Consider the following 25,597-nt stretch of genomic DNA (forward strand, 5'->3'; position numbering starts at 1 on the left):
TATGATTTGAGAAATCCATGTCCTTGATTCCAAAAAATTCTCAACTACTATCTCTCCGAATACTTTGTTCTGCTCTTCTGGATCGACCTATTATATGTGTACAGAATCCTTTGTCTACTTTCTTAACTGCATTTTCATGTTTTTCTTGTCTTTCTGTTCTGTTCAGCATTCTGAGCAAATGCCTCAAAATTTTCTTCCACTGCCATAAGGCAGCACATCTGAAATTTAACATGCATATGAATTACCTGGGGAATTTACAAAAGTGTTAAGCATCTCAGTGGTCTGGGGTGGACCTGAAGTTTCACATTTCTATGAAGCTTCCAGAACAATGCTGATCCTGAAGCTATTAGTCCACTGATATTTTGTGCAGAAATGCTCTTATACTCTCTTCCACTATATTTTGTCTATAATTCAGTCCAGGAATAATATTTAGTCTAAGATTTATTTCAGCAATAAGGTTTCTTCTTTTAAGGCCAATGTTTTTTCTAGTATTTCTAAAATTTTAGAATAGTCCATTTTTCTTATCCAATTTTGACCTATTTCAGTTTCATAATTTCCTGGTGTTTTTATCATTTATTTCTTTGAGCATTCTAAACATAGTTATCTTTGTCTGTCTTTAAAATTATTTTCATCTGGAATAAATTCGCTTGTCATTTGTTGAGTTTGATCCCTGTCTTCGGGGTTCATGTTACTTCATGAATGTTGAAATTTTGGTGTGCAAACCAAATTTCAGTGTTTTTACTTGTCTGACTCTGACTCTGTCTCCTCCTTCTCTCTCTCCTTCGGGGCTTACCTTGTACTGTCTAGGATTTTTTGTGTTGCTTTCACCTGCATTTTAAGGTTCGCATTCCAGAACCATGCCAGGTCTTATCCTAGCATTCGAGGTCTCCCGCCTTGCAATGATACTCTGGCCATCACAAATCTGGTCTCTGATCCTGTAGGCAGCTTGACTGAGATGCTAGCTGCCAGCCTTAGTTTGTATTTGCCTCCCTACCTCTTCAGGACTACATCTTGCTAAGGCCCAGAGCCCTGGACATATGCGACCACAGACTGGTCTGCAGCCTCCTTCATGATGTGATAGACAGACTCAAAGATGCCTCCACGATCCCTCTCTCTTCATGTCCATGTCTGTGTTCACGTCCTTGAGTATGGATGTGACCTGTGATTTGTTTCTAACCAATGGAATATGACAAAGGTGATGGGATGTCATTTCCACGATTATATTGTATTATGTTATATTAGCCTCTGTCTTTAACAGGTTTGCCTCTCTGTCTCTCCTTTGCAGGCTCTGAGGAAACCAGTGATTGTATTTAGGAACTCCCATATGGGAAGACACTGTAGGCAACCTCTACCAAGAAATTTAAACTTTCAGTTCTGCAGCTGTAAGAAACTAGATTTTGGTAACAACCTGAGTGAGCTTGGAAGTGGCTATTTCCCCCAGTTGTGCTTTCGATGAGACCTCAGAGTCAGTCAATGTCTAGATTGCAGTCAGGTGAGACCTTGAAGCAGAGAACCCAGCTAAGCCATGCCTCAATTTTGGATTTACAGATGCTGAATAAAAATAAGTATGCATTGTTTTAAGCCTGTAGGACAATTTTGAAAAGCTCTAACATTTGGGTCATCAGAGCCTCGGAAGTACAGGAGAAATAGTACAGAGTGGGGAAAAAAAATATTTGAACTGATATTGACTGAAAACATCTCAAATACATTGAAAGACATAAGTGTACAGGGTCAAGATAATCAGAAAACTCCCAACAGGATAAAACAAAACAAAACAAAAAATCCATGATAAGGATGGATTGGAAGTACAACAGGCTGGTCTGGAAGTTCTCCTCTCAGTTGCAGAAAGAGAAAAAGATAAAAAAAATAAGCAAGCAAGCAAACAAACAAACAAACAAAAACAAATAAACAAGCCATCACAACACAAAGCCATTGGGGTAGAGAGAGATTGTAGACCAGACCAAGGGAGTGATAGTGAGATTTGATATACAGAGGGGTGTGTGTGAGAGACAGAGACAGAAAGACAGAGCCCTAGTCCCGAAGGGAAGAACCAAGCAGCCTATCTCCTCCTTAGGATCCCTTCATCTCACAGCCTAGAAGGCACAGGGTCCCTACTGAACCTGGGCCCTGGTGATATGGGTCAAAGGTCAATGGGACTTGTGGTTTTTAAAAATTTATTTTGAAATAATTTCAAACTTACAGAAAAATTGCAAGACGAATACAAAGATATCTCCTATACCCTTTACCTAGGTTCACCAATTGTTAATATCATGCCACATTTGCTTTCTCTCCACCCATGGATCTATTTATAGATCTGCGTCTCTCCCTCTATATAATTGCTGAAGCATTTGAGGTGAAGTTGCAGATACCGTCCTCTATCCTTAAATATTTCATCTCTAAATTTGAATTTCACTAACTGTCTTAATGATGTCTCTCCTAACGATCCCGCCTACCCCCAACCTGGGATCACACATTGCATTTAGTTGTGGTGTTTCTTTAGTCTCTTTTAATCTGAAACTCTTCCTCAGCCTCTTCATCTTTCATGACAATGAGTTCTTAAAGGGTAGAGGCTAGGTGTTTTGTAGATTCATTGAACTTTTAAACCCCCTGCAAAGTGCCCTTGGGGTCCAAAAATGTCTTGGCAGCAATGTTCAAAACAGGTGGAAGGTCTTAGGAGCCAGAGAAAAGGATCTGATCCAAGGGCTGATGGCCTTCTCATCCCCGCACTGCTATATCAGGCAAAGAGCTATGGACGTGGCAGCACCCCCATGACCCTGAATGGTGTCGAGGATGGTAAGGAGTCTTAGGGGTAAGAGACTCTTGGAAAGGGAGACTGGTCTGAGATTGAATTTAGCTGTACTAGGAGTCAGGGGTGGGTTTTAGTCCATCTCAGGGTAGAATCCACCTCAGGGCAGGTTCTGTATGTAGGTAATAGGTCCCTGGGAACTGAACTTAGGCTGTCTGGGCCCCTTCAAAAGGAGAGGATTTGGTGGGGAAGGGGAGATCCTAGCTTGGGCTGAGCAAACCAAGCAGATTCATTCTTCACCTTCCCCCAGCATCCCAGCTCAGTGGTGGTTATGAATTTTCCTTTTCCATGTAAACATCCTATAAAGGAAATGTGCAGGGAGTGGGGAGGAAGGAGATATGAGTTCTGCTAGTTGCCTCACTATGTTGGTCCCAGATTTATTTGAAACCAATCCTCCTCATGGACTCCATGCTCTTGGTTCTGGAACTTCACTGTATTCACATAACATGGAATACTTTTAATGACTCTTGACCTTTTCATATAGAGTCTTTCTGAATTCCTGGCCCCCTTCTTCCCCTGGTGAACTTTCCCTTCTCCTTCAGAATGTAACTCAGAGGTTATCAACTCTGCAGAAGTATCCAGATTCTGCCAGGACTTGCATGCTTCTTTATTTTTTTTCCCCAGCTTGTTATAGCATGTAGGATATAAATTTTTTTGTTACATGTTTTAGCTTTCTGGAAACTTTTATAGGAAACAAAGTATCTCTAATATAATTGGTATGTCCCCAGGGTTCAGCCTAGTGTCTGCCATAGAAAAGCTATTCAATAAATGCTTATTGTGTGAATAAAAACATTTAAAAATGACTGGATGTAAATGCTACTGTTAGCCATTTGAAGTCATCTATAAGAACAGATTAAGTTTACAATTGTTTTTAATATTGATCAAAGAAGTAGTCATGCTTTCTTAAAGGCAAAACCATATGGACATAAGACACCAAAAATGCAAGAGTGCCATCTATTGATCAACATGTAAGCGAAGAGGTCACCAAGGTGCCATGTAAAATACATGGTTTCAATAATGTGCCTCTTATGTAGTTTATATAAAATGTGAAAGAAAGATGGAAACAAAATTAAGAGATGTTGCTGTGGTATTTTCCTGGAAAATATTTTCTCCTAATAATTCATGCAAAATGCAATAATTTTATTTTTTTGTAAAGATAATTTAAAATGCCATAACAGTATATCAAGAAAAAATATATTTAATTTTAAATTATTAAAAGCTTTTTCCACCTCTGCCCTTCCCCCTAGATTAAGAATGAAACTAGGATGCCAATTCTCACAACTTATGTTCAATATTGTCTGGGAAATGCCAGCCAGGGTAGCATGGGAAGAAAAGTAAAGGTTAATGTTAAATGTTAATGGTCTAAATACTCTAATTAAAAAGCAAAGATTGCTAGAATCCATTAAAAAATGGAAGAACTAAACATGTTTGCTAGAAGAGAAACATCTGAGATATAAAAAAAACAGGTAAGTTTAAAATAAATGCATAGAAAAAATGTACTATATAAACAGTAAGCATAAAAAGACTGGAGTGTCTATATTAATAACAGATAGAGTTGAAGACAGAGAGTATTTCTGGAGATAGAGTGATATTTTGTATTGGTAAAAGGGTCAGTTCTTCAGGATGATATAACAATCATAAATGTGTATAAGCTTAACAACAGAGTTCCAGGATACATGGAGTAAAAAATGGAAAGAATTAAAAGGAAAATAAACAATTCTACAATCACAGTTGGAGATTTTAATGCCCTTCTTTCAGTAATGATGGAATAACTAGATAAAATATCAGTAAAGACATAGGAGATCTGAAAAACCCTATCAATCACTGGAATGAATTGATACTTATAAAACATTATACTGAATATCTGCACCCACTTTCTTTTCAAGGACACATGGTTTTATTCATGATAGACCACATTCTGGGCCATAATACAAGTTAATAAACTTAAAGGGATTTACTCTTTTTTAAAGATTTATTTATTTATTTGAGAGAGACAGAGAGAGAAAGGAGAAAGCACAAGCAGGAGGGGCAGGGAGAGGAAGAGAGAATCTTAGGCCGACTCCTCACTGAGGGTGGAGCCTGATGTGGGGCTCAATCTCACAACCCTGAGATCAGGACCTAACCCAAAACCAAGAGTCAGTTGCTTAAAATAGAGCACTGTAAGAGGGATCAGAAATGGAGAGGGGTGCATTTATAAATAAGTGGTCAGAGTAAGCCTCGTTGAGAAGGGATACCTGAAGTTGAGGGAAGGCACCCTGGGGTTCCGTGAAGGACAACCATTCCCCAAAGAGGCCACACTCAGAATGCATGCCTTTTAAAGGAGACTACAGTGACCCAGACTCACAGGGTTGAGTTTAGCCTCACTTATTGGAGGAGATGCATTTCCCCATGGGGCAGCTCCTATGGGTCTCTCTCTCGGCCCATATTTGGGGGGCATATCTCTGAAGGCTCATCTGCATTCCGCCTCTCTTCTAACCCTGCGGCTCTCTGCCTGACTCGTCCCTCCTTCATGCAACAGGCAAGAGGCGCAAGGTGGGGCAAGCTGTCAAGACAGACTCTGTCACGAGCCTGTAGCTTTTCTCTTGCTGTTATTTGTAGTAGCGGCAGTTCTCTTTTTGCTGTTCATTGGCTTCCTTTTCCTGATCCTTTGACAGGACAAGTTTGGGATGAGCTCCGCCTGGGTCCGGATCACATCCATGACAGGGAAAGTCATGGGGATCTGCAAGCATGCGTCATCGGATCAGGGATTCAGGGCGTCGCTCTTCGTCTTCTGTCTGCGTGCTCGTTGCCTCAGCAGCAGCTGTGTCCCGTGCGGGGCGCGGGGCCTGCCACCACCGACGCGCCAGCCGGGCACGAGGAGCCACTGGGGGGCAGAACAGCCGGAGTCTCTGTGGGCGGCCCAGAGAGCACAGCGCGTAAGAGAGACCCCTGTCTGGGAAGGGAAGAGAGGAACGTGTCCCACAGTTTGGGGCCGGCAGGACCTTGGCTGGGCGAGGACAGCCCCATAGCCTGTCCTCCATTGTGCAGGCGCCGTGACGGCCCCAGCTGAGGCCACTCTCGGCTGGGCCATCGCGGGCTCCGCTCTGCAGTCCTGGGCCGCTGCCTCTGGCCGTGGAGAAGTGACGAATTTGAATCCTCCGAGGGCCGCCGAGGGCGGAAAGGAGACACAGCGGGGGGCAGGGAAGTGGGGCTGGCGTGGGCAGACTTGGGGACACCCACAACCCTGCTCCTGCCACCTTCTCCCCACGCCCTTCAGCAGGAAGAGAAGTGCACGCGACCCAAAACAGCACAACACAAACATCAGCACCGAAGGCTACGGATCCCAAAGGGGTTAGTGGCAAAAGTAGAAAAATCTTGAATCTCTGCGGGTTTTCTGATTTGAGATCCTCTGTGCTAAGGTCACAAATGGTTGACGGGGTTATTCATTTGTCCCATCTCTTTATTGCTGTCAAAGAAGGGTATTTCATCCGCCCTCTTCCCTTCCCTCAGAGGTGCTGAGCGCAAAGCTGGCGACTCCTCCCCAGGGCCTGGCGGGCGCCCCCTCCCCGCGACCGGACCGGCGCCTCCGCCCCGGGACCTGACGCGCGCCTCCGCCCCGGGACCTGACGCGCGCCTCCTCCGCGGGACCTGACGCGCGCCTCCGCCCCGGGACCTGACGCGCGCCTCCTCCGCGGGACCTGACGCGCGCCTCCGCCCCGGGACCTGACGCGCGCCTCCGCCCCGGGACCTGACGGGCGCCTCCGCCCCGGGACCTGACGCGCGCCTCCGCCCCGGGACCTGACGCGCGCCTCCTCCCCGGGACCTGACGGGCGCCTCCGCCCCGGGACCTGACGCGCGCCTCCTCCGCGGGACCTGACGCGCGCCTCCGCCCCGGGACCTGACGGGCGCCTCTGCCCCGGGACCTGACGCGCGCCTCCTCCGCGGGACCTGACGGGCGCCTCCGCCCCGGGACCTGACGCGCGCCTCCGCCCCGGGACCTGACGCGCGCCTCCTCCCCGGGACCTGACGGGCGCCTCCTCAGACCTCCTTCCGGGCCCTCGAGGCCCGCCTCTCACAGCAGTTTCGCTTCTGAGTTTGAGGCCGGCGACCCGCTCGGCGGGGCCTCGGGAGGCGGCGGCAAGCGTGTGGCGGTTGGCGGTGGGCGAGGGTGGTGGGCACGGGTGTGTGGCGGAGGGCCGAGACGCACGCGTGTGCGCGGGGGAGTGTGTGAGGGGCTTCTGTGTGCGGAGCGCTCGCCGCCGGAACCCTGCCGACCGTCGGGGCTGCTGTTGGGCTTCCTCCGCCCGCGGAGTCCCCGCCGGGCCCGGGAGGGGAGCGCCCGGTGCGCGCCCGCCGAGAAGGCACCTGCCAGGGAAGAGAGGTCTCCAGAGGAAATCCTCGGTGACTGCGAGGTGACTGCGAGAGACGTTATCGGATGCTAGTAGCCCATCTCGCAACTTGAGCCGAAGCCCTGTTTTTAGGTCTGGCGCTGTCAGCGGGGCAAAGGAGAGGTCACTCTCTGAGCTGCTTCTCGCACCTCCGCGCCCCTGCCCGCCAAGGCGCAGGGGCGGGGGAGTGGGGGACAGGGCGAGGTCCCCCAAGCAGCTGCCGGCCGCAGTGGGCGCCTCTGGTCGGGCCTCCCTCCCTGTCACGGGTCGTCGGGTCCCCTCGCGGCTGGAGGCCAGGAGGCCCCGCCGGGGGGACGCCCCCCTCCCGGGCGCGGCCTGCCTCCTGCTTCCGCGCGCTCCTGGCTTCTGCGAGCCGCCAGGGCTCCCGTTACCCCGAGAGCCGCGCCCTGGCCTGGAGGAGAGCCGGTCCCCTCCCTCACTCTGCGGGAGCTCTGTTCCCGGGGACAGCCCTTCTTTTCCCAGCTCTTTCCAGATCTTTCTCTCGGGTCTGAGAGGACGATGGCAAAGACGCATTGGTTCTTCTGGTTGCCTTATTTACTTTCGTTATCATCCCGGCTGGGGCTCCGTTGAGACTTTATTAACCTGCTGCCCTTTGTTCCCTGTGGGCTGGGAGTGGGGGCAGAGAGAGCCGGCAGTGGGGTTCCAGTGGAGTGGAATTTGATGATCTCAGGGGAATCCTTCAGCGGCCACCCAATTACTTCAGGGTTGCCGCCCGCCGTGAAGAAGCAGTTCTGGTACTAAGGATTCTTGATGTTTATTAGAGTAGGAAAGAGTTTCACGCTCCCTTACTGAGTCCTCTCTTGCTACAACTTTGGTGAGGAAGCCCTCCTTGTTCTCTATCGCTGTCAGTGCTTGGTCTGAGAAGACTTTCTGCAACCAGGGAGTGTTACATATGGGTGCTCCTGGAGCCACCAGCGACTGCAGCTATTAAGCAACTGAAATATGGCTAGTGGGGTTGAGAAACAGAATTTTATTTTATTTTAATTAATTTAAATAGAAGTGGCCACATGTGATCATCACCACCATTTTCCACAACGCAGCCTCACTTTATGTGCCATCTCAGTCCCAATCCATTTCAGTGGCAGCCGGGGCAGTGCGGGGCACGGAGGCTCAGGTGAGGTGTATTCCCATACCTTTGGATTTTCATCTCCGCCTCTAGCTCCCATAGTGGAACTGTCAGGAAAAGCCATGGCCTCAGCCAGCAAGATGAAGGAGGAAGCCACGTGTGCCATCTGCCTGTCCCTAATGTCTGAGCCGATGAGCATCAGCTGTGGACACAGCTACTGCAAACTGTGCATCGTCAGCTTCCTTGAGAAGCAGGAAACATCGGTAAATATGGTCGCCTGTCCCCACTGCCGGGCTCCATTTCATTTGACCAGCCTCCGGCCCAACAAGCAGCTGGGAAGTCTCATTGAAGTCATCAAGGAGATGGAGCATGAGATGTCGTGTGAGGAACACGGAGAGCACCTCCACCTATTCTGCGAAGACGAGAGCCAGCTCATCTGCTGGCGCTGTGAGCGGTCACCACAGCACAAAGGGCACCACACGGCTCTCATCGAGGACGTATGCCAAGACTACAAGGTGAGCATATGGGTTGGAGGGCTTTGGCGAGTACCGCTCCCGTGCTGCTCCTTGGGGACTGAGGTTATTTAGCCTATAACCTGAGAAAAGGATCCTGAAATCCTTGTCTGTCATCATGTCACCCTTCATGTCATGTCTTTCATGATACGAGAAATAGTTTATTATGGGTCCTCATTGAGTCAAGTCCCGACTGTCCATCCCGACCTTCAACAGGATGGTCACACTCTTGTTCCTCTCCATTCTTGCTATGATGAACATCTCCCTGCTCCAGAATGCAATGTGCTCAAACCCAGACCTGCATGTTTTATTGCTTTGCACCATGTATATAATTTTAGAAACCATAACGTGCAAGACCATATGATACACTCTGAAAACACAGGAGACAAAGATATACCACCTTTTAGGTATCCTGTAGTCTAGTGGGGAAGACAAATCAGCAAAAGAGACTGCCTGGAATCAACTGGTTGGGGTGATGAGGAGGGACACCAAGGGGTGGGGAGTGGTATCTGAGGAGTCTTCTCAGAAGTGACTCCTGAAGAACATGTCACAGTTAACCATAGATACAGGCATGGAGAAAAGAGGGGGCATTCCAGACAGAGGAGACCATATGTGCAAGGGCATAGCCAGGGCGGGGGATGCAGGGAAAGCCAGGTGATGGCCTGGGAAGGGAGGTTTGGCCCAGAACCGTGGTATCAACTCAGAGTCGAAATCCTAGCCCAGAGTAGTACTGGCCACTGGGGGGGGGGGGGGGGGGGGGGGGCGGGGGGAGGGTTATTTGCAGATTGAAGGATCAGGTTGACATTGAAAAGGGCATTCTGGCCTTGAAAGTAAAAGGAGTATCAAGGAGTAAAATTCAGCTTATTCCTGTGAGAAGGGGGAAAGGGGCAGTTTCACGCAAGATTCAGGAAGGGGAGCTAAAGGATTTGAAAATGATTGTTCATGGAGGATGAAGTGGAGGGAGAGGTTTGGGGCAAGTCCTGTTTCTCACTCAGAAGCAGTAAAGGAAGGCTGGCCATTGCTGTAGGGAATGAAGAAAGGGCACAGTCCTGCCACCTTACTCTCTCTCTCCTGCCTAGATTTGAGAAAAATGTCCCCAGTGCGGGGCTCCTTATTCCCGGCTCAGGCCCTGGGGTAGCGGATGAAGTTGGAATCACAGCTCGGTTCAGCCAGTCAGAACCATCTATTAGTGGGAACCAGTTATAGCACCTTGGGCAAGTCATTTAACCCCTTCCTAAGCCTCAGTTTCTGCTGCACAGAAATGATGTTAAAAATCCTACCGATTGCTCAGTGCTGCCAAGGGAATCAAATATGTGATTGCACATACAGCCCTCAGTGTGCTTCCCAAACTACTAGAAATGACTCAGTGTATATTCAGTGTTATTCTAATAGTCTTGGAGGGCTGGGGTTCCCCTTACATGCCTAATGAAGAGTTACTAATTGAGTAGACTTTATTCACCCAATTTTTCCTTCAGGAAAAGCTTCAGAACGCTGTGACAAATTTGAGGCAACTAGAAGAGGAATGTATGAAACTGAAGGTGTTCACAACAAAGCAAATAAGCGAATGGAATGTAAGAATTTGTGTTTATTGATCTCAAGCTCTTTTCCATCCTAGAATGTAGGCATAGAGGATGGTTGGCAAAACACAATGATAATTTATTTTTACTAAACCAGACCAAATGAAACCAGATGAAACCCCAAAAAGAAACCATTGTTTGTTTTTATGCCCCTAGTTGTCTACATCTGTGAGAATTTATCTCCAATCCCTTCAACTTTTCAGTAGTAATTGGCTAGGATTCCTGATGCCTTAGTAGAAGCAGAATTGGTATGTCTATTTAGGTTAGAGCCATCCTTGACTAGGTTTCAAATTTTAAACCCCTCAAAGTACCTTCCTGGTTTGAAGGCCTCAACTTTATTATTTGGCACGCTTACCACAGTGCAGGCTGTGGCTTTCAGCCTCACAGGTTCAGAAATCAATCTTTGTGAACATTAAGGAAACAGAATCACTCCACGTTGAGATTCATATTGCTCAAGCCCATGAGGCTTGTATTTGATTTATAAGGAGGGTCGTAAGTACTGCAAGAACCTATACACATAAACTGCAGACTAAGTGTCTCTAAGATGATCCCCACTGGCTGACTAGCTCCCCATGATCAGAGATGCATTCCCTTTTGGAAATATTTATGTAATCCATCAACTTGTAGCCAAATCCCTCAGGCTGGTGGACCATTTTGCTTCTCTCAGGGGTCTCTTCCATCCTCTGCCCTGATCCTTTGTTTGTGGATGTTAAACTCTCCAAGGACGCTCTTACTTCCCTACTAGCCTGGTTGTCTTAGAGTCCAGTCTGAGTGATGTTTATTACAAGCTTTTGCTTCAAGAAATTTCCTCAGGCTCAGAAATACCTCCTTATGACCCAATAAAAACTCAGGTTTTTTTTTTTTTTTTCTCTGTAACTGGGAAAGTGTTTGACCTCAGCCTTAGTTCCACAACTAAATTATCTGGCACTACTGCCCCTCCTTCCCCCTGCATCTTGGCTGAAGAAGAAGGAAATAAATCAGGTGACTGTAGAGAATCATGACAACTGTCCTCTCCCACATCTGAGTGCTTGCCTCCTAGGCATGACTCTGCGGCAGGGAATTTATGACTTTCTTCCAGCTCTGATGACTCAGTAACGGAGAAAACTTTTTTCTGTGATGTTAAAATACACATAACATAAAATTTACCATTTTAGTCATTTGTAAATGTACAGTTCATTGGCATTAAGTACTTTCTCATTGTTGTACAACTATCACCACACATCTATTAGTGGGAGCTAATAGTGGAAACTAATCTCCAGAACTTTTTCATCATCCCAAAATGAACTCTGTACCTATTAAACACTAACTCCCTATTCCTTTCTCCTCTCAACTTCTGGTAACCACTATTCTACTTTCTGTCTCTATGAATTTGACTAGCATAGATACCCCATATAAGTGGAATCATATAATATTTGTCCTTCTGTTTCTGGCTTAATTCACTTAGCATAATGTCTCCAAGATTTATCCACATCATAGCATACGTCAGACTTTCATTCCTTTTGAAGTCTTAATAGTATTCCTTTATCTATATGTGACATTTTATCAATTCATTCATCAATGGACATTTGGCTTGTTTCTACCTTCTGAGCATACTTTCTTGACTCTAGGAGAAGACAGACATTCAGAAACAAAAAATCCAGTCTGACTTTAAGGATCTTCAGAGATTCCTACAAGAAGAGGAGAAGTCTCATCTGTGGAGACTGGAGAAAGAGAAAGAGCAGACTCTAAAGAGACTGAGAGATGATGAGGCCACTCTGGAACAGAAGAGCCAAGAACTCAAGAGTCACATCCTGGAACTAGAGGAGAAATGTCAGGGCTCAGCCCAGAAGTTGCTGCAGGTGGGGTTGTGCACTCGGGGGGAAGGAACTCTTGAGCTATTAAGAGAAGAAGAAGGGTGAGGGAACATGGGCAGATTGGTGAGGCCTGCCTGCCTCACTCAAAAGTGGCACATTGGTACGGGGAATTTAAAAAAATGTTTCTTTTAGATATACCTCAGTATGGCGTGGCCTTTACTAGTCTGTAGTGAATCACAAAAATCTGTTCATGTGAATCTGAAAAATGTAGCCCTTCTGGTGGATATGGTGGGGTCCTTGGCTAAATGGAATCATGGGGTAGCTTTTGCTACCACTTGCCTCTTTCCGTGTGCACAGAACCCTGACTGTGAAACTGCCTCCTGAAATACTCCACCAGGTGACTGGTGGGTAATAAAGTAGGGCAGCCAACCTGAGTGACAGTCTTTTCCCTAATTTGCTTGTACAGCCCTCCACAGCTCTTATGGGGCCTTCTTTCAGCTATATGAAAGATCCAGCCCATTAAGATAAAGCATGCCTGGAGCTATTAATTCTAGTTCCCACTAACAGGACTCGAGGTTACACTGTAAGTGTGAGACCATAGCATGACTGCCCCACCACCATGGTATACCTGATACCACCATCTTAGCGGGCCATTCTAAGAGGCTATGTGTGAATTCACCACTCAGGAACCTAGTGATAGGTGGTCTTTCATATGGGCTCACTCTGAAAGGAATTAGGTCACTGAAAGCAAGTCTTGGCAGAGGAAGCATGGGCAAAGCTCCTAGGCCTCTTCCCTAAGCGTCCCACAGGCTGTGACTGCAGACACCACAGCTTCCCACAGATCTCGGCAAGAAAGACAACAGACTCAGAGGTTGAGAAACATCCTGCTGACTATCCCAGGGCGCTGGGCTGGGAATCGTTCCGTCTGAGTATCCATCAATATCTAAGGCTAGGGTCACTCTCTTAACTTCTTTGGAAGGCGCATTTATAGAGAACAGAGCCCCATGTGCCTCCACTTACTTTTTGTCTTTGTTTCTCTGTAGGATGTGAAAGACACTTTGCGCAGGTAAGTCCTATATGACTGCACGAGGGAAGGGGTGTGGGTATATAAAGCTGAATGGAATGTATCACCGAAGAAGTCCTTGGCCTCTGCTTATTCCAGGAGTTGGGCTGTGACGTTGGAAAGACCAGAGGCCCACTCTTTGGAGCTTGATACTGTGTGCAGTGTTTCTGAGCTTTATTTTGATGTGAAGAAAATGTTAAGGAGCTATCAAGGTATGTGAAGAATCCCTAAATGCTATGGATGGAAGGGACCTCAAGTCGAAACCATGTTCACCACCTGTCCCCGGGCGGGCTCGTAGCCGGAGAGGTCATTTAGTGATTTTCAGTGGAGCTGTCTTGCCCCCCCTTGTTAGCATGCTCTAGTGCTTAGACAAGGACATAGCATACTGGTTATCTGTGCAGACCCTTCACATTCCTGATCCCCCATATATTAGCTGTGTCACCCCAGGCAAATAACCTCCTCAGTTTCCACAGCTGAAAAATGAAGATATGAACAATTCCCATTTCATTGGGTTGCCATGAAAAGTAAGTGTGTCAACATGTGTAAAGTGCTTAGTGCAGTGTCTGGGACATAGTGTTTGTGGTTAATATTTTAATCAACTTTCAGAGCAATATAAGGAAGATCGGTGAGTATTATGGACTTTGATTCAAATGGTTTCAGGACCTTGACCCAGACAACACAGATGGTAAATATTTAGAACCATAATGAAAACTGAATTTTACCAATTCCAAAGCCTGAACTTCCTGCTTCATTGATTCTCTTAATCAGTGCTTTCTATATTTCTGCAATCTGTTATTTATAATTACAAAATTTAAAAAGCTCTGAAGACTGAAAGTTTTTTAAAACTTGTTTGGCTACAAAATCAAACCTAACCTAAAATGATTTGGTGACTGTATTATCTCTTCCAGTAAACAAATTTAGCAGCTTTAAATAATACACACATATTATCTCATAAGTTTTGTGGGTCAGAAATCTGGGCACAGCTTAGTTGGTCCTTTGCTTAGGGTCTCACAAAGCTGCATATTAAGGTGTTTGCCAGGCTGGGTTCTTGTCTGGAGACTAGACTAGGGAAGAGTTCTCTTCTAAGCTCACTCAGGTTGTTGGCAGAATTCATTTCTTTATGATTATAGGGCATAGGGCCCTAGCTTTTTGTAAGCTGTTGGCTGGAGGCTGCCCTCAGCTTCTAGAAGGCACCCCTCAACCTCTTACACATGGGCTTCTCAACATGGCCAATTACGTCTTCAAAGTGAGCTCAGGAGAGTGTCTCTAGAGCATGTCTTTTAGAAAGATGGAGTGTCCCATATAATGAAATATAATATTAGGAGCCACATCTCATCATTTTTGCCATATTCTGTTGGTCAGAGGTAATTCCCAGGTCCTGCCCACACTCAATTGGAAGGAATTGCATAAGAGCATGAACACCAGAAGGCAGGGGCTATGGAAGACCAAACAGAATCTAACAATACATTAAAAAAAAATCATTTGCCATGATCAAGTGGGATTTATTCCTGGGAGGCAAGGGTGGTTCAATATTGGCAAATCAACAATGTGATACATCACAACAACAAGAGAAAGGATAAAAACCATATGATCATTTCAATAGATGCAGAAAAGGCATTTGACAAATTATAACATCAATTCATGATAAAAACCCTCAACAAAGTAGGTTTAGAGGGAACATATCTCAACATAATAAAGGCCATATATGAAAAACCCACCACTAACGTACTACTCAATGGTGAAAAACAGAACTTTAGCCCTAAGGTCAGGAACAAGACAAGGATGTGCACTCTCACCACTGTTACTCAACACAGTACTGGAAGTCCTTGCCACAGCAGTCAGACAAGAGAAATAAATAAAAGGCATGCAAATTGATAAGGAAGAAGTAAGACTTTCACTATTTGTAGATGACATGATACCTTATATAAAACCCCAAAGACACCACCAAAAAACTACTAGAACCACTAGAACTAAATTTAGTGAAGGTGCAGGATACAAAATCAATATACAGAAATCTGTTGCGTTTCTCTACACTAATAAGCAGCAGAAAGAGAAATTAGCGAAACAATCCCATTTACAATTGCACCAAAAGTAATAAAATACCTAGGAATAAACTTAACCAAGGAGGTGAAAAACCTGTACTCTGAAAACTATAAAACACCGATGAAAGAAATTAAAGACAATATTAACAAATGGAAAGATATTCCAGGCTCCTGGATTGGAAGACCAAACATTGTTAAAATGTCTTACACTACCCAAAACAATTTACAGATTTAATGCAATCCTTAATCAAAATACCAACTGCATTTTTCACAGAAGTAGAACAACAATGACAAAAAATTCTGAATCCAAACCCATTTGGCCCCAGGGGGTTCCGATAAGGATTATGAACCTGTATTTGTTTTCCCCTCAAGTTAACAACAACAAACAACAATAAGAAAAATTACAAAACAAAGCAACTCTGTATTTGATCCTATAAAGATTCAGGAAAGGAAAAAATTGGACTCCATGCAAATCACATCCAGATTTAACTGAGCAGATTTGTCTATTCTTGGCTTTTACGGAAGGATTACAACATTGTGCAAGTCCATCTCTTTCTAAAATGGGCTCATCTTTTAACTAGATCATTTATCATATTTATCATATTATTAAAACTTTTCTTCTTTCAAAAGTAATACAAATAGGGCGCCTGGGTGGCTCAGTTGGTTAAGCGACTGCCTTCGGCTCAGGTCATGATCCTGGAGTCCTGGGATTGAGTCCCGCATCGGGCTTCCTGCTCAGCAGGGAGTCTGCTTCTCCCTCTGACCCTCTTCCCTCTCGTGCTTTCTATCTCTCATTCTCTCTCTCTCTCAAATAAATAAATAAAATCTTTAAAAAAAAAGTAATACAAATAAATTATAATCAGTCAAACAATATAGATAGATATGAAGAAATATTCAAGGTTTCTCCCGCCCCTCTCCAATCCTACTTCTGTAGGTAACAATATCTATGTCTTTCTCTGTTTTTTTTTTAACAAACATTTAATATATAGAATGTCACTCGTTGCTTTTTAAAGCTAATAGTCCATAAGTACATCATAATTATACATAACCATACCCCTACCTTTAGAGCTTCAGGCTGCTTCCAGCACTTGGGTATCACAACACTGCTGCAAATAACTGCCTGGGCCACGCAAACTTCCATCCTTGTGTTTTCATACCTGCAGGACACATACCTCGCACTGGGGCTGCTGGGCTTGTTGTTAATCTTAATGCATATTACGTGTGGCAACATACAGTCTCACCAGCACCAAGAAAAGCAACTTACATATGCCAAGCACTCTTTTCATGACAGATGAGAAAAGCTACACACGTGTTTGTTACCTGTTTCATACCACAGTCCTCTCTGTAGGAAGCATTTTTCACTTTATAGATGAGGAAACTAAGACACAGAGAGGCAGCCAATAAGTGGTAACTCCGTATCTCTCAGAACACACTCTCTTAATCAATCACTCTGCAGTGTGGCAAAAAAATGAATACGTTGTGGTTTTGAATCCATTGTTTTGTGGAGCGGGCATTGAAGTTTATGTATAGTTGGTTTTGTTTGTTGCTGGTGCACACCATGCTACTGTGAATACTTTTCCATGTGTCGTTGTGTTCTGTGGATGGTTTCCTCTGAGACTATACCTTGAATTGAAAATGCTGCCGTGAAGGAATGCACATCTTAATTTGACTAAATACCGCAGATCTTGAAATTGTATCAGTTTATATCCTGCCGACAACATAAGAGCTCCCACCATTCCGCATCTCCCTGAGTCTTTGCTTATAATTTATAATTTTTGACAATCTGATGGATCTGAAATGGTACCTAATTGTGGACTTAATTTGTGCTCTTTGATTTTACTAGCAAGGTTGAGCCCCTTGTTAAGTCCATTAGCCTTTTAGTCTTCTGTGATTTATCCATGATTTGCTCTGATTTAAGCATTTTTCTATTGGGTTCTTTCTCTTATTGACTCATGGGAGTTTATTATAGCTAATATCTCTGGTAATGTATGGCATTTTACATTTTCATTCTATCTTTTGATATATAGGGTTTCAAGACACATTTTCCTTCAAAGTCTATGACTCTTGTTTCCAAGGAGCTCCGTCATCATCAATGGGCATTGAATTTATCCATGAGTTAGTTGTATTAATTGATAGGATCATGCAGTTTCTCTCCTCTAATCTGTTAATGTGGTGATTATGATAATTTTCTAATGTTAAACCATAGTTGCAGTCTCAGAAGAAGCTAAATTTTGATGTATATACAATATATATAATATAGGTTTGATAGCCAAATATTAATTTGTCATGAAGATCATTATTATGCTGTACTTACGTTGCTAGATAAAGGTTAGTTGCATAGAGCAGTTAAACAAATAGTCCATTGAGCAAACAGGAATCCTGACATTTGAAAAGTAAAGAAGGTTTAGCTGATACCTATACTCTGATAGCATGATGACTATGATAGAGTGAAGATGGGGACAGTTGCTGGGTGTGTCAGGAGAGGCTGCTTACACATCAGACCTCCTCACATAAAAGTGAGTCATATGTTTTCCTGGTAAGTATGCCTCTGCAAACACCTTCCTTCCCCATTACTATGACTAATACTCTATCAGCTCTGTTGATGACAACATTGTATGTTGGCTCCTCACCTTGACTCCTTGACTCTTTGTCTAGTTGGTAATAAAAACATCCCAGTCTTTTCATACAATTATACACACAAACAGAATATTATATATCTAATAATATATACTAAAACATTTGATATATAATATAGAGAGATTTTTTTTTTATTATGTTATGTTAGTCACCATACTGTACATCATTAGTTTTTGATGTAGTGTTCCATGATTCACTGAATGAGTTTTACTAAGAACTATTTTTCTAGAAAGTTATTCATGTTGTTGATATTTTCAACTTTATTAGCAACATAAAGTTTATCATAAATTCTCTTAATTTTTAATTTCTATATTCATTCCAATTTTGACTTTTTTTTTCCTCTGTTGATAGATTTTTTGGGGGATATGTCTATTGTATTAGTCTTTTCATGAAAGCTACTGTTGGCTTTTCCCTCTCCATTGCAGTCTTACTTTCTTTCATTTCATTGGTTTAGTATTTAAACTTTAGTTTCCTTTTTAAAAAAAAAAAATTCTCTTTGGGTTTCTCTGTTCTTTTCTTTTTAAGATTATTTATTTATTTATTTAGAGAGCACATGATCAGGGGGAGGGGCAGAGGGAGAGGAAGAGAGAGCATCTCAAGCAGACTCCCCACTGAGCTCAGAGACCCATGTGGAGCTCTGTCTCATGACCCTGAGATCGTGACCTGAACCTAAACCAAGAGTTGGACACTCAACTAACTGAGCCACCCAAGAGCTCCATTCTCTGTTCTTTTTCTATTTTAAGCTGGATAGTTAGCTTCTTAATTTCCAGCTTTTTTCTCTTTCTAAAATAAGCACTTAAAGGCTATAAATTTTCCCAAAAATTCCACCTTAGCTTCATTGTATAATTTTTTATATGTAGCATTTATTATTGCTCAAGTCTGTATGTCATCATATTATGATTTAGAAACACTGACATTTCCTAATATTGAGAAGATTTTTTTTATTGATCTTTTTAATTGGTTTCTAACCTAATTGTATCGAGGTGAGAGAACATGATCTATGCAATATAGGTTCATTGCAATTTGTTCAGACTTGCTTTCTGACTAGTCTACTCAATTAGTACATATTCCATCTATAGTGCAAAAAAGTGTGTATTGTCTATTTCTTAGTTGCTGAACTTTACATATATTTATTAGACTGGGCTTGTTGGGTTGTTCAAATCTTCCATATCTTCCCTTTTTTGCCTGCTTGATCTATCAATTATGGGGAAAAAAGAATGTTAAAATATCTCATGATGATTGTAGAGTTGTCATTTTCTTCTTGTAATTCTGTAATTTTTACTTTGTATATTTTGAGACTATAGTATCAATGCATGCTTGTTTGGAATTAGGATCTCTTCCTAGTGAATTATATATTTTTTTTAATTAGGTAACCCTTTTCGTCCTTGGTAATACTTTGCCTTAATATCATTTGATATGAGTATATAACTGTAACACCTATATATTATCCATCCTTTAACTCTAAACCTTTCTATGTCTTTTTGTTGTATGTGTCACTTATAAGCAATATGAGGTAGAATTTTTTTTAATCCAATTTGATATCTTCTCCTTCAAGTGGTATTGCCAGCCTATAAGCATTTTAATTTCTTAACTTGGGTTTTCCTGAATCACTAAGATAATAAAAATTGAACCCCAAACTTTTTGAGTCAGGCTCATGATAAGAACCGATTGGATAGCATTTAATAAAGGGGTTATCTACAAAGATGAGCAGTGAAGCAGCCAGGGCTGGGAATAGGTAGGGAGCCGTCACCTCCCTGGGACCTCAGTAGCAGGTGGAGGAACTGTAGGAGAGTATGACCAGAGGCAGGGGAAGACAGACCTTCCAAGTGATAGGCGGTGGGGAGGGACTTGGGGTACTAAATACTCTGAACTCTGCTTCTTTTTGCCCTATGGTCTCCTCCAGTACTTCCCATTGGCTTTGGAGAGGATAGTAACTATGTCAACTCTGGTTAGTTCTAGTCCTTGGCTCCTGTGAGTGACTAAGATATTATTATTACTACCACTTATTGGGCACTTACCATATTCCAGGAATTTTACTGAGTACTGAGCATACATTAACTCATTCAATGCTCCCACTATTCTTTGTGACGGATATGATAATTTCTACTTCATATGTAACAAAACTGAGTCTTGGAGAATGACTTGCCTAAGCTCTCACAGCTAGTAAGAGACGATGCTTGGGTTTGAGCACAGGCTGGTTTTATTTAAATTAAACTGTGCTCTTGGCAACAAAAAAATGTGTCTTATCTATTTATTTACTTACTTTTTTTTCAGTCAGTGTGACTCTGGATCCAGATACAGCTCATCGTGAGCTAATTCTGTCTGAGGATCGGAGACAAGTGACTCGTGGATGCCTCCAGGATAATCTGGACAACTCTTCTAAGAGATTTAGGATCTTACCCTGTATTCTGGGCTGTGAAGGCTTCACTTCAGGAAGACATTACTTTGAGGTGGATGTGGGAGAAGGAACTGGGTGGGACTTAGGAGTCTGTCTGGACAATGTTCAGAGGGACGTTGGTCTGACACAGAAGCCTCAGTCTGGGTTCTGGGCCATTAGACTATGCAAAAAGAAAGGCTACTTAGCACTTACCTCTCCCGTAACTTCCCTTTATCTGAGGGAGCAGCCCCTGGTTGTGGGGATTTTTCTGGACTGTGATACCGGAGTTGTATCCTTCTACAACATGACCACTGGATCCCACATCTTTACCTTCCCAGAGGCCTCCTTCTCTGATACTATCCGGCCCTATTTCCGGGTTTATCAACATTCTCCTTTGTTCTTGCCTCCCCCAGACCAGTAAGGAAAGAAGTAAAATCTCATTCTTGGTTTAACTAGCATAGAAAATATGTCAGTCCTGTGAGGGCAGAAATTTGGTCTGTTTTCTTCACTTCTTGTGCTCAGAACAGTGCTGGGCTTTTAGTGGCTACTTAATAATTCTGCTTTGAATGAATGGATAGAACAACTGCAAAAATACCACAGATGGTCAGCCTGAGCTGGGGAAAGCCAGATAATAGCAATGATCATGCATTGTCTTCCAGATCCCCCCCTCAGTGGATTCAGAGCTTTGATTTCCAAGAGTCTTTGGGTGACCTGCAGGGTGACCCAGAGGTCAGGAGGTCTGAGTTCTCCCAGTTTGTTTGATGCCATAGGAACTCATGGGTGGGGGATGAGGCAAAGCTGCAATTGTCTCTGCCAACTGCAAGAAGGAGCAGGAGAACCAACATAGTGACTCTTCTAACCACTGACATTTGATTATTCATCTGAGCCATAGCCCTGGATGATGCAGTGAGTGCAGATGCCTTCCAGACCTAGTGAGCTCTGCCTGGGCAATAACACGTAAAGTATGAAAGAAGAGCTAAAATTGGCTTACAGTGATATGTTTCAAATGGGAAGGAGATTCAGAATAAAAACAAATTTTCTTGCGGGACTCAGTACTGGAAAAGAAGTTGATATGTTCCAGACTGTGCTAAGCCAGCTATCTTGAAATAGCTAAAGATCTCAGCAAATGGTTACCACTGGCATGATTGTTGGCAGACTTTGTTATGATTCTTGTATGGTCAAAGAGACTTTAGCTATACCTGGGTCTATTTTGAAGAAAACATTCCATGTCAAACCTAAATTATCATGGCTGAGTTGACTAATGGCAAGATCATAGTGAAGTCAGCCAAGCCACAAACAACATAGATGATGCAGGTGTGATGCCTGGGGCTTGAGATCCTAGGGATGGTAGAAGTATGGCTAAAAGGGAGCTGGCAAATTTGGGGAGATGCCATACCAGCAATGGACTCTGGATTTCCGGGACTTTCTACATTTTCTGGACTGTCTACATGGGAGAGACATGAACTTGCTTCAGCCACTATCATGTTGGGTCTTCTAGTCAATGGAACTTAATCTAATCTACCAGGGCACAGTGAGTTGCTGTTCCTTTAAAAAAAAAAAAAAAAGTAGCCATAAAATCATCTACTCTTTACATGTTTTGTTTCCATGTATTTAATTGGAATTCTGTAACTTTCTGAATTTCATTTGTATGTATGAGTTTGTTTAGATTTTCATTCCCCTTCTTGGGTCAGTCAGGTCATTCAATTTCTTTTAAAAAGCAGTTTATCAAAGTTTTCAAATGTATTTGCACATAATTCTTCAAATTACTCTCAAAACTATTATTTCCTGTATATGCTCTTTCAGGTTTCCATTTTATTTCCTGTTTTCTTTTTTAAAAACCTTTATTAGAGTAGCTAATGCTTTGTTTAATATAGTAGCATTTCTTCCTGGTAAGGACTAGCAAAACCTATTTTTTGTTCTCTAACTTGCCTGAACCCCATCAGTTTCTCATTTTATCTTTATTATCCTTATTGTTTCCAAAGGTTAATTTTGTTAATCAAAGAAAAAAAATTTTTTTAGTTGAATGTTTATCATCATTCTTTCTTGTTCAGCAATCTGAGTGTTTAAGGGTATAGACTTTTCTCTGAGCAGGGTACTCGGTTCTAGGCCCGGTCAACATTAGGAGGCCACTCCTCCCTGGGCAAGACCACATTCCAAGCTGTAGGATGGAGAAAGGGACACAGAAGTAGAACAAAGGGCCTGCAGCTAACAGCTGATTTTTATGTAGCTTCCGAAAACCTACCATACGGCTTCCTACTTGCACTGCATTAGCCAGAACCAGTGGGCAGAGGCTGTGTGCGGTACCCTGTATGTATTTAGCCAGAAAAGAAGAGGGCCCCCCGGTACCCCTTCCTCAGACCTTCTAGACGACCTCTCCCACTGCAGTTGCTTGCAAGGTCAGGTATGTGTGGTCTGTGGCGCTGCACCAGAGGACCGGAGACCGAGCACCGCAGGAAGGAGAGGACAGCAGCTGAGGGAGCTGGAGGCATGAAAATGATCAACCGACCCAGAGTCTGTGCTGGGGTAAAACCCAACCTCCTCACCATGGCCTAGAAGGCAAATTCTGGCCTCACAGGCCTTGCCTTCTGGATTAATAATTACTTTTCCTACCTCTGACCTTCCACAAATAATGGTCTTCTCTTTGGTCCCAGACAGGGCCAAGGTTGTTTTGGCCCAAGGGCTTTTGAGCATGCTGTGTTCTAGGTTCAGAACGGCCTTTTCATGGCTGCTTTTCCTGACGCTGGGTGAGCTCATTCCGATCGCCCGCTGTGCAGACAAGAATTGGGGGGCAGTTCACATCCCAGGAGGGAAACTTCAATCAAAGAGGGAATGGGGTGGATGGATAAAGTCTCCAACCCAAATGACCTGCAGAGGAACAATTCTGGGACGACTTCTACATGTTGCCTCAAAGGACATCCAGTGAAATGGAACCCAAGTGCTCACAGCGGTAATCAAGCCAGGAATGCATCTGCCACTGCCTTTTCCACCTTCCCGGCCTCATGTCCGTGTTCCAGCATGCCTGCATTCTGGGGTTCCATTCTAGTAACCGCCTGCACCCACTTCCAGGTCTGAGCTCAACTTTTTAGAGCAAGCACCACCACCTCCCTCTCTCTTGTCCTCTTTCTATAAATAAATACAGAAATGGATATAGATATCAAATGATTAAATTCACAGACATTTATTGTGGAATACTGTAAAATATAGTAAATTATACTCCCAGTTCTAAGGAACAAACACTCCTACTATGGTGGTAAATCACCTTCCCCATATGTATGTTACATCTTGCATGTTTTTCTCAGCGGGAACTCTTCCCCATGGCATTAAAAATTATCTTAATATGTGGTTTTAAATGACTGTAGCAATCTCCTAATCACTCACATATACATTTGGGTTGTTTCTTGCAATTATAAGTAACGTTCAAATGAACATCATTGTATGTAATTAGGTCTTCAGCTCTCCTGTTTTTCCTCAGGGTGGGTTGCCGCAGTCACAGTATATGAACGTTTGGTTAAAAGACTATTAATATATTCTTGCCCCCTCTCCTTCCTCTTCCCCCACTTCCTCTATCCCCTCTTCTGTTCCTATAGCTCTGGCTGTCATTGGCTAGCCCCTCTAGGAGCTGGGAGCCTTGGGGGGGCTTTGATTACATGGGAACTATGGACAGGAGGTCAGATGGGAGAACCTTGCCCAGATGGGCGTGAAGAATGTTGTAGTTTGGAGGTGAAAACATCACTGAAGCAGAGATCACTCATTAATACGCACTTCTGTTTCCTCAATTAAGAAAGGGATGGATACAGAATTTTAAAAACTAGGGGGCTGAAGGGGCAGGGGACAAGAAGCTGGACACATCTGGGATTTTACTTCAGAAGCAACACTTGCTTCTCCTGAAGGACGGACAGAGCTGTCACTGTTGTAGAAGACTAATTCAAGGCCATCCACTGAATGCGTGTCAATTTCTGCATCAAACCGCCCCAAAACTTTGTTGCTTCAGGCTGCTATCAGTCATCACACTCACAATGCTCTAGGTCAGCTGGAGGTTCTTGTGGTCAGGGTTGTATGTGGCTGAACCCGGTTGTGCCTTCTCTTGTGTCTGCAGCACCTGGAGAATCAGCTGGTACTAGGTGATCTGGCACAGCCTCACCCCTAAGTCTGGGGGCTGGCAGGCTGTTGCCTGGAGGGCCTCCTCCCGCTAGCAGGCGAGCTTAGCCTCTTTCACATGGTTGTTTCAGGGCTATGAGAGAACCAACCAAAAGGGGAACAAGTTGCAAAGCACCTGGCTCTTTTGAAGCCTCTGCTTAGGTTACATTTGTTAAATCACTTGGCCAAGCCCAGATCCAAGCGATACAGAGATACATTCCACTTCTTGATGGGAGAAGCTGCAAAATCACAAAAGCAAAAGGGTACAAACCGAAAGAGGATGAGATGAATTCAGGGCAATTTTTGCAATCTATCATTAGAAACTTATTGCTTAAAGTCTCTACATCTCAACTAAGGGAGGAATAGAGATTCAGAGACACTCTGAGTCTTTGGCCCGTAGCAGATTCAGTCCCAGTCTCTCCCCAGAGACAAGGTCTACTGGAGTCTTGGCAACACCAGTAATTCCACTCTTTGCCCACACAGCCTCAGACCCTGGAACTCTGAGAACTGGTCCTCACACCCACCTCTCTTAGCCCTGCCCCTCACGCTTTTCTATGTGGATAGAGGCTTCTGTGATTATAACCAACCACCTGGACCTGCATATACAGGCACCGGCTTAAGAATGTGGTTTGTGAGACTCGTGCTGTGTGAATAACCTTGGGAACCTGGTTTCTTAAAATATATGATCTGGGCTCCAGGTCAGAACTGGCCCTTCTGTTCCTCACACCAAGAGCTACAAATCTTGTCTCACATCGCCTCCTGCTCCAAGCAGGGCTGGCCCCCCAAGGTGGAATCCGGGAGGGGTGGCAGACACAGAGAGCCCAGGCTCCTTGAAAATACAGAAACACGAGAACATAGAAATGCAGCTCGCTCCAAACTACACGTAGGTGAACAAATGTTTAACTTCAAACCCTGTTATTTGCCCTATGAATATGGTCTTTATGGGGATGGTCAGTTGGAAGTCTCAGCTGCGGGGAGGATGCTCTGCCCAGGGCTCCCAATCAGAACTCCAGCCTGGCTGTTTCCACGGGCCTTCCCCAGCTAATGAGGTTGGATGTTTTAAGTATCCTATTTGATGTAACTTTGCCTTATTCTCATTTATTGCCTAGTGTAGATTCCTTTCCTCTTCTGTTTCTATAATAATAATAATAATGTTTTCTCTCCTTTTTGAAACCAAAACGCGGCTGTTGTGAATCTTT

At 44.0% G+C, this 25,597-nt stretch overlaps 1 protein-coding gene across 3 annotated transcripts; it reads left to right on the forward strand.

The window, feature by feature from the left end:
• The first annotated feature begins 6,794 nt into the window (after positions 1–6,794).
• TRIM38 (tripartite motif containing 38) lies at positions 6,795–23,599 on the forward strand. 3 transcript variants are annotated; one of them, XM_035728505.1, is made up of 7 exons: positions 6,795–7,266; positions 8,354–8,775; positions 10,221–10,343; positions 11,957–12,187; positions 13,186–13,208; positions 13,305–13,417; positions 20,159–23,599. In XM_035728505.1, exons 2-7 carry the CDS (start codon positions 8,383–8,385, stop codon positions 20,680–20,682), a joined length of 1,407 nt encoding a protein of 468 aa, XP_035584398.1. In that variant the 5' UTR covers positions 6,795–7,266; positions 8,354–8,382; the 3' UTR covers positions 20,683–23,599. The 3 variants fall into 3 exon arrangements, with proteins under 3 accessions (XP_035584398.1, XP_035584397.1, XP_027457964.1); XM_035728504.1 differs by having other exon boundaries at positions 6,795–7,197; XM_027602163.2 differs by lacking the exon at positions 6,795–7,266 and having other exon boundaries at positions 10,248–10,343.
• The last annotated feature ends 1,998 nt before the right edge of the window (positions 23,600–25,597 follow it).

The sequence above is a fragment of the Zalophus californianus genome, chromosome 7 (genome assembly GCF_009762305.2).
Source record: "Zalophus californianus isolate mZalCal1 chromosome 7, mZalCal1.pri.v2, whole genome shotgun sequence".
NCBI lineage: Eukaryota > Metazoa > Chordata > Mammalia > Carnivora > Otariidae > Zalophus > Zalophus californianus.

Bases quoted from the DNA above. Each gene is read 5' to 3' on its own strand.
- TRIM38 (XM_035728505.1), top strand. From the start codon at position 8,383: ATGGCCTCAGCCAGCAAGATGAAGGAGGAAGCCACGTGTGCCATCTGC. The intron at 8,776-10,220 runs GTGAGCATATGG...CTAATTGAGTAG, and splicing joins ACGTATGCCAAGACTACAAG to ACTTTATTCACCCAATTTTT. The intron at 13,418-20,158 runs GTATGTGAAGAA...CTTTTTTTTCAG, and splicing joins AATGTTAAGGAGCTATCAAG to TCAGTGTGACTCTGGATCCA.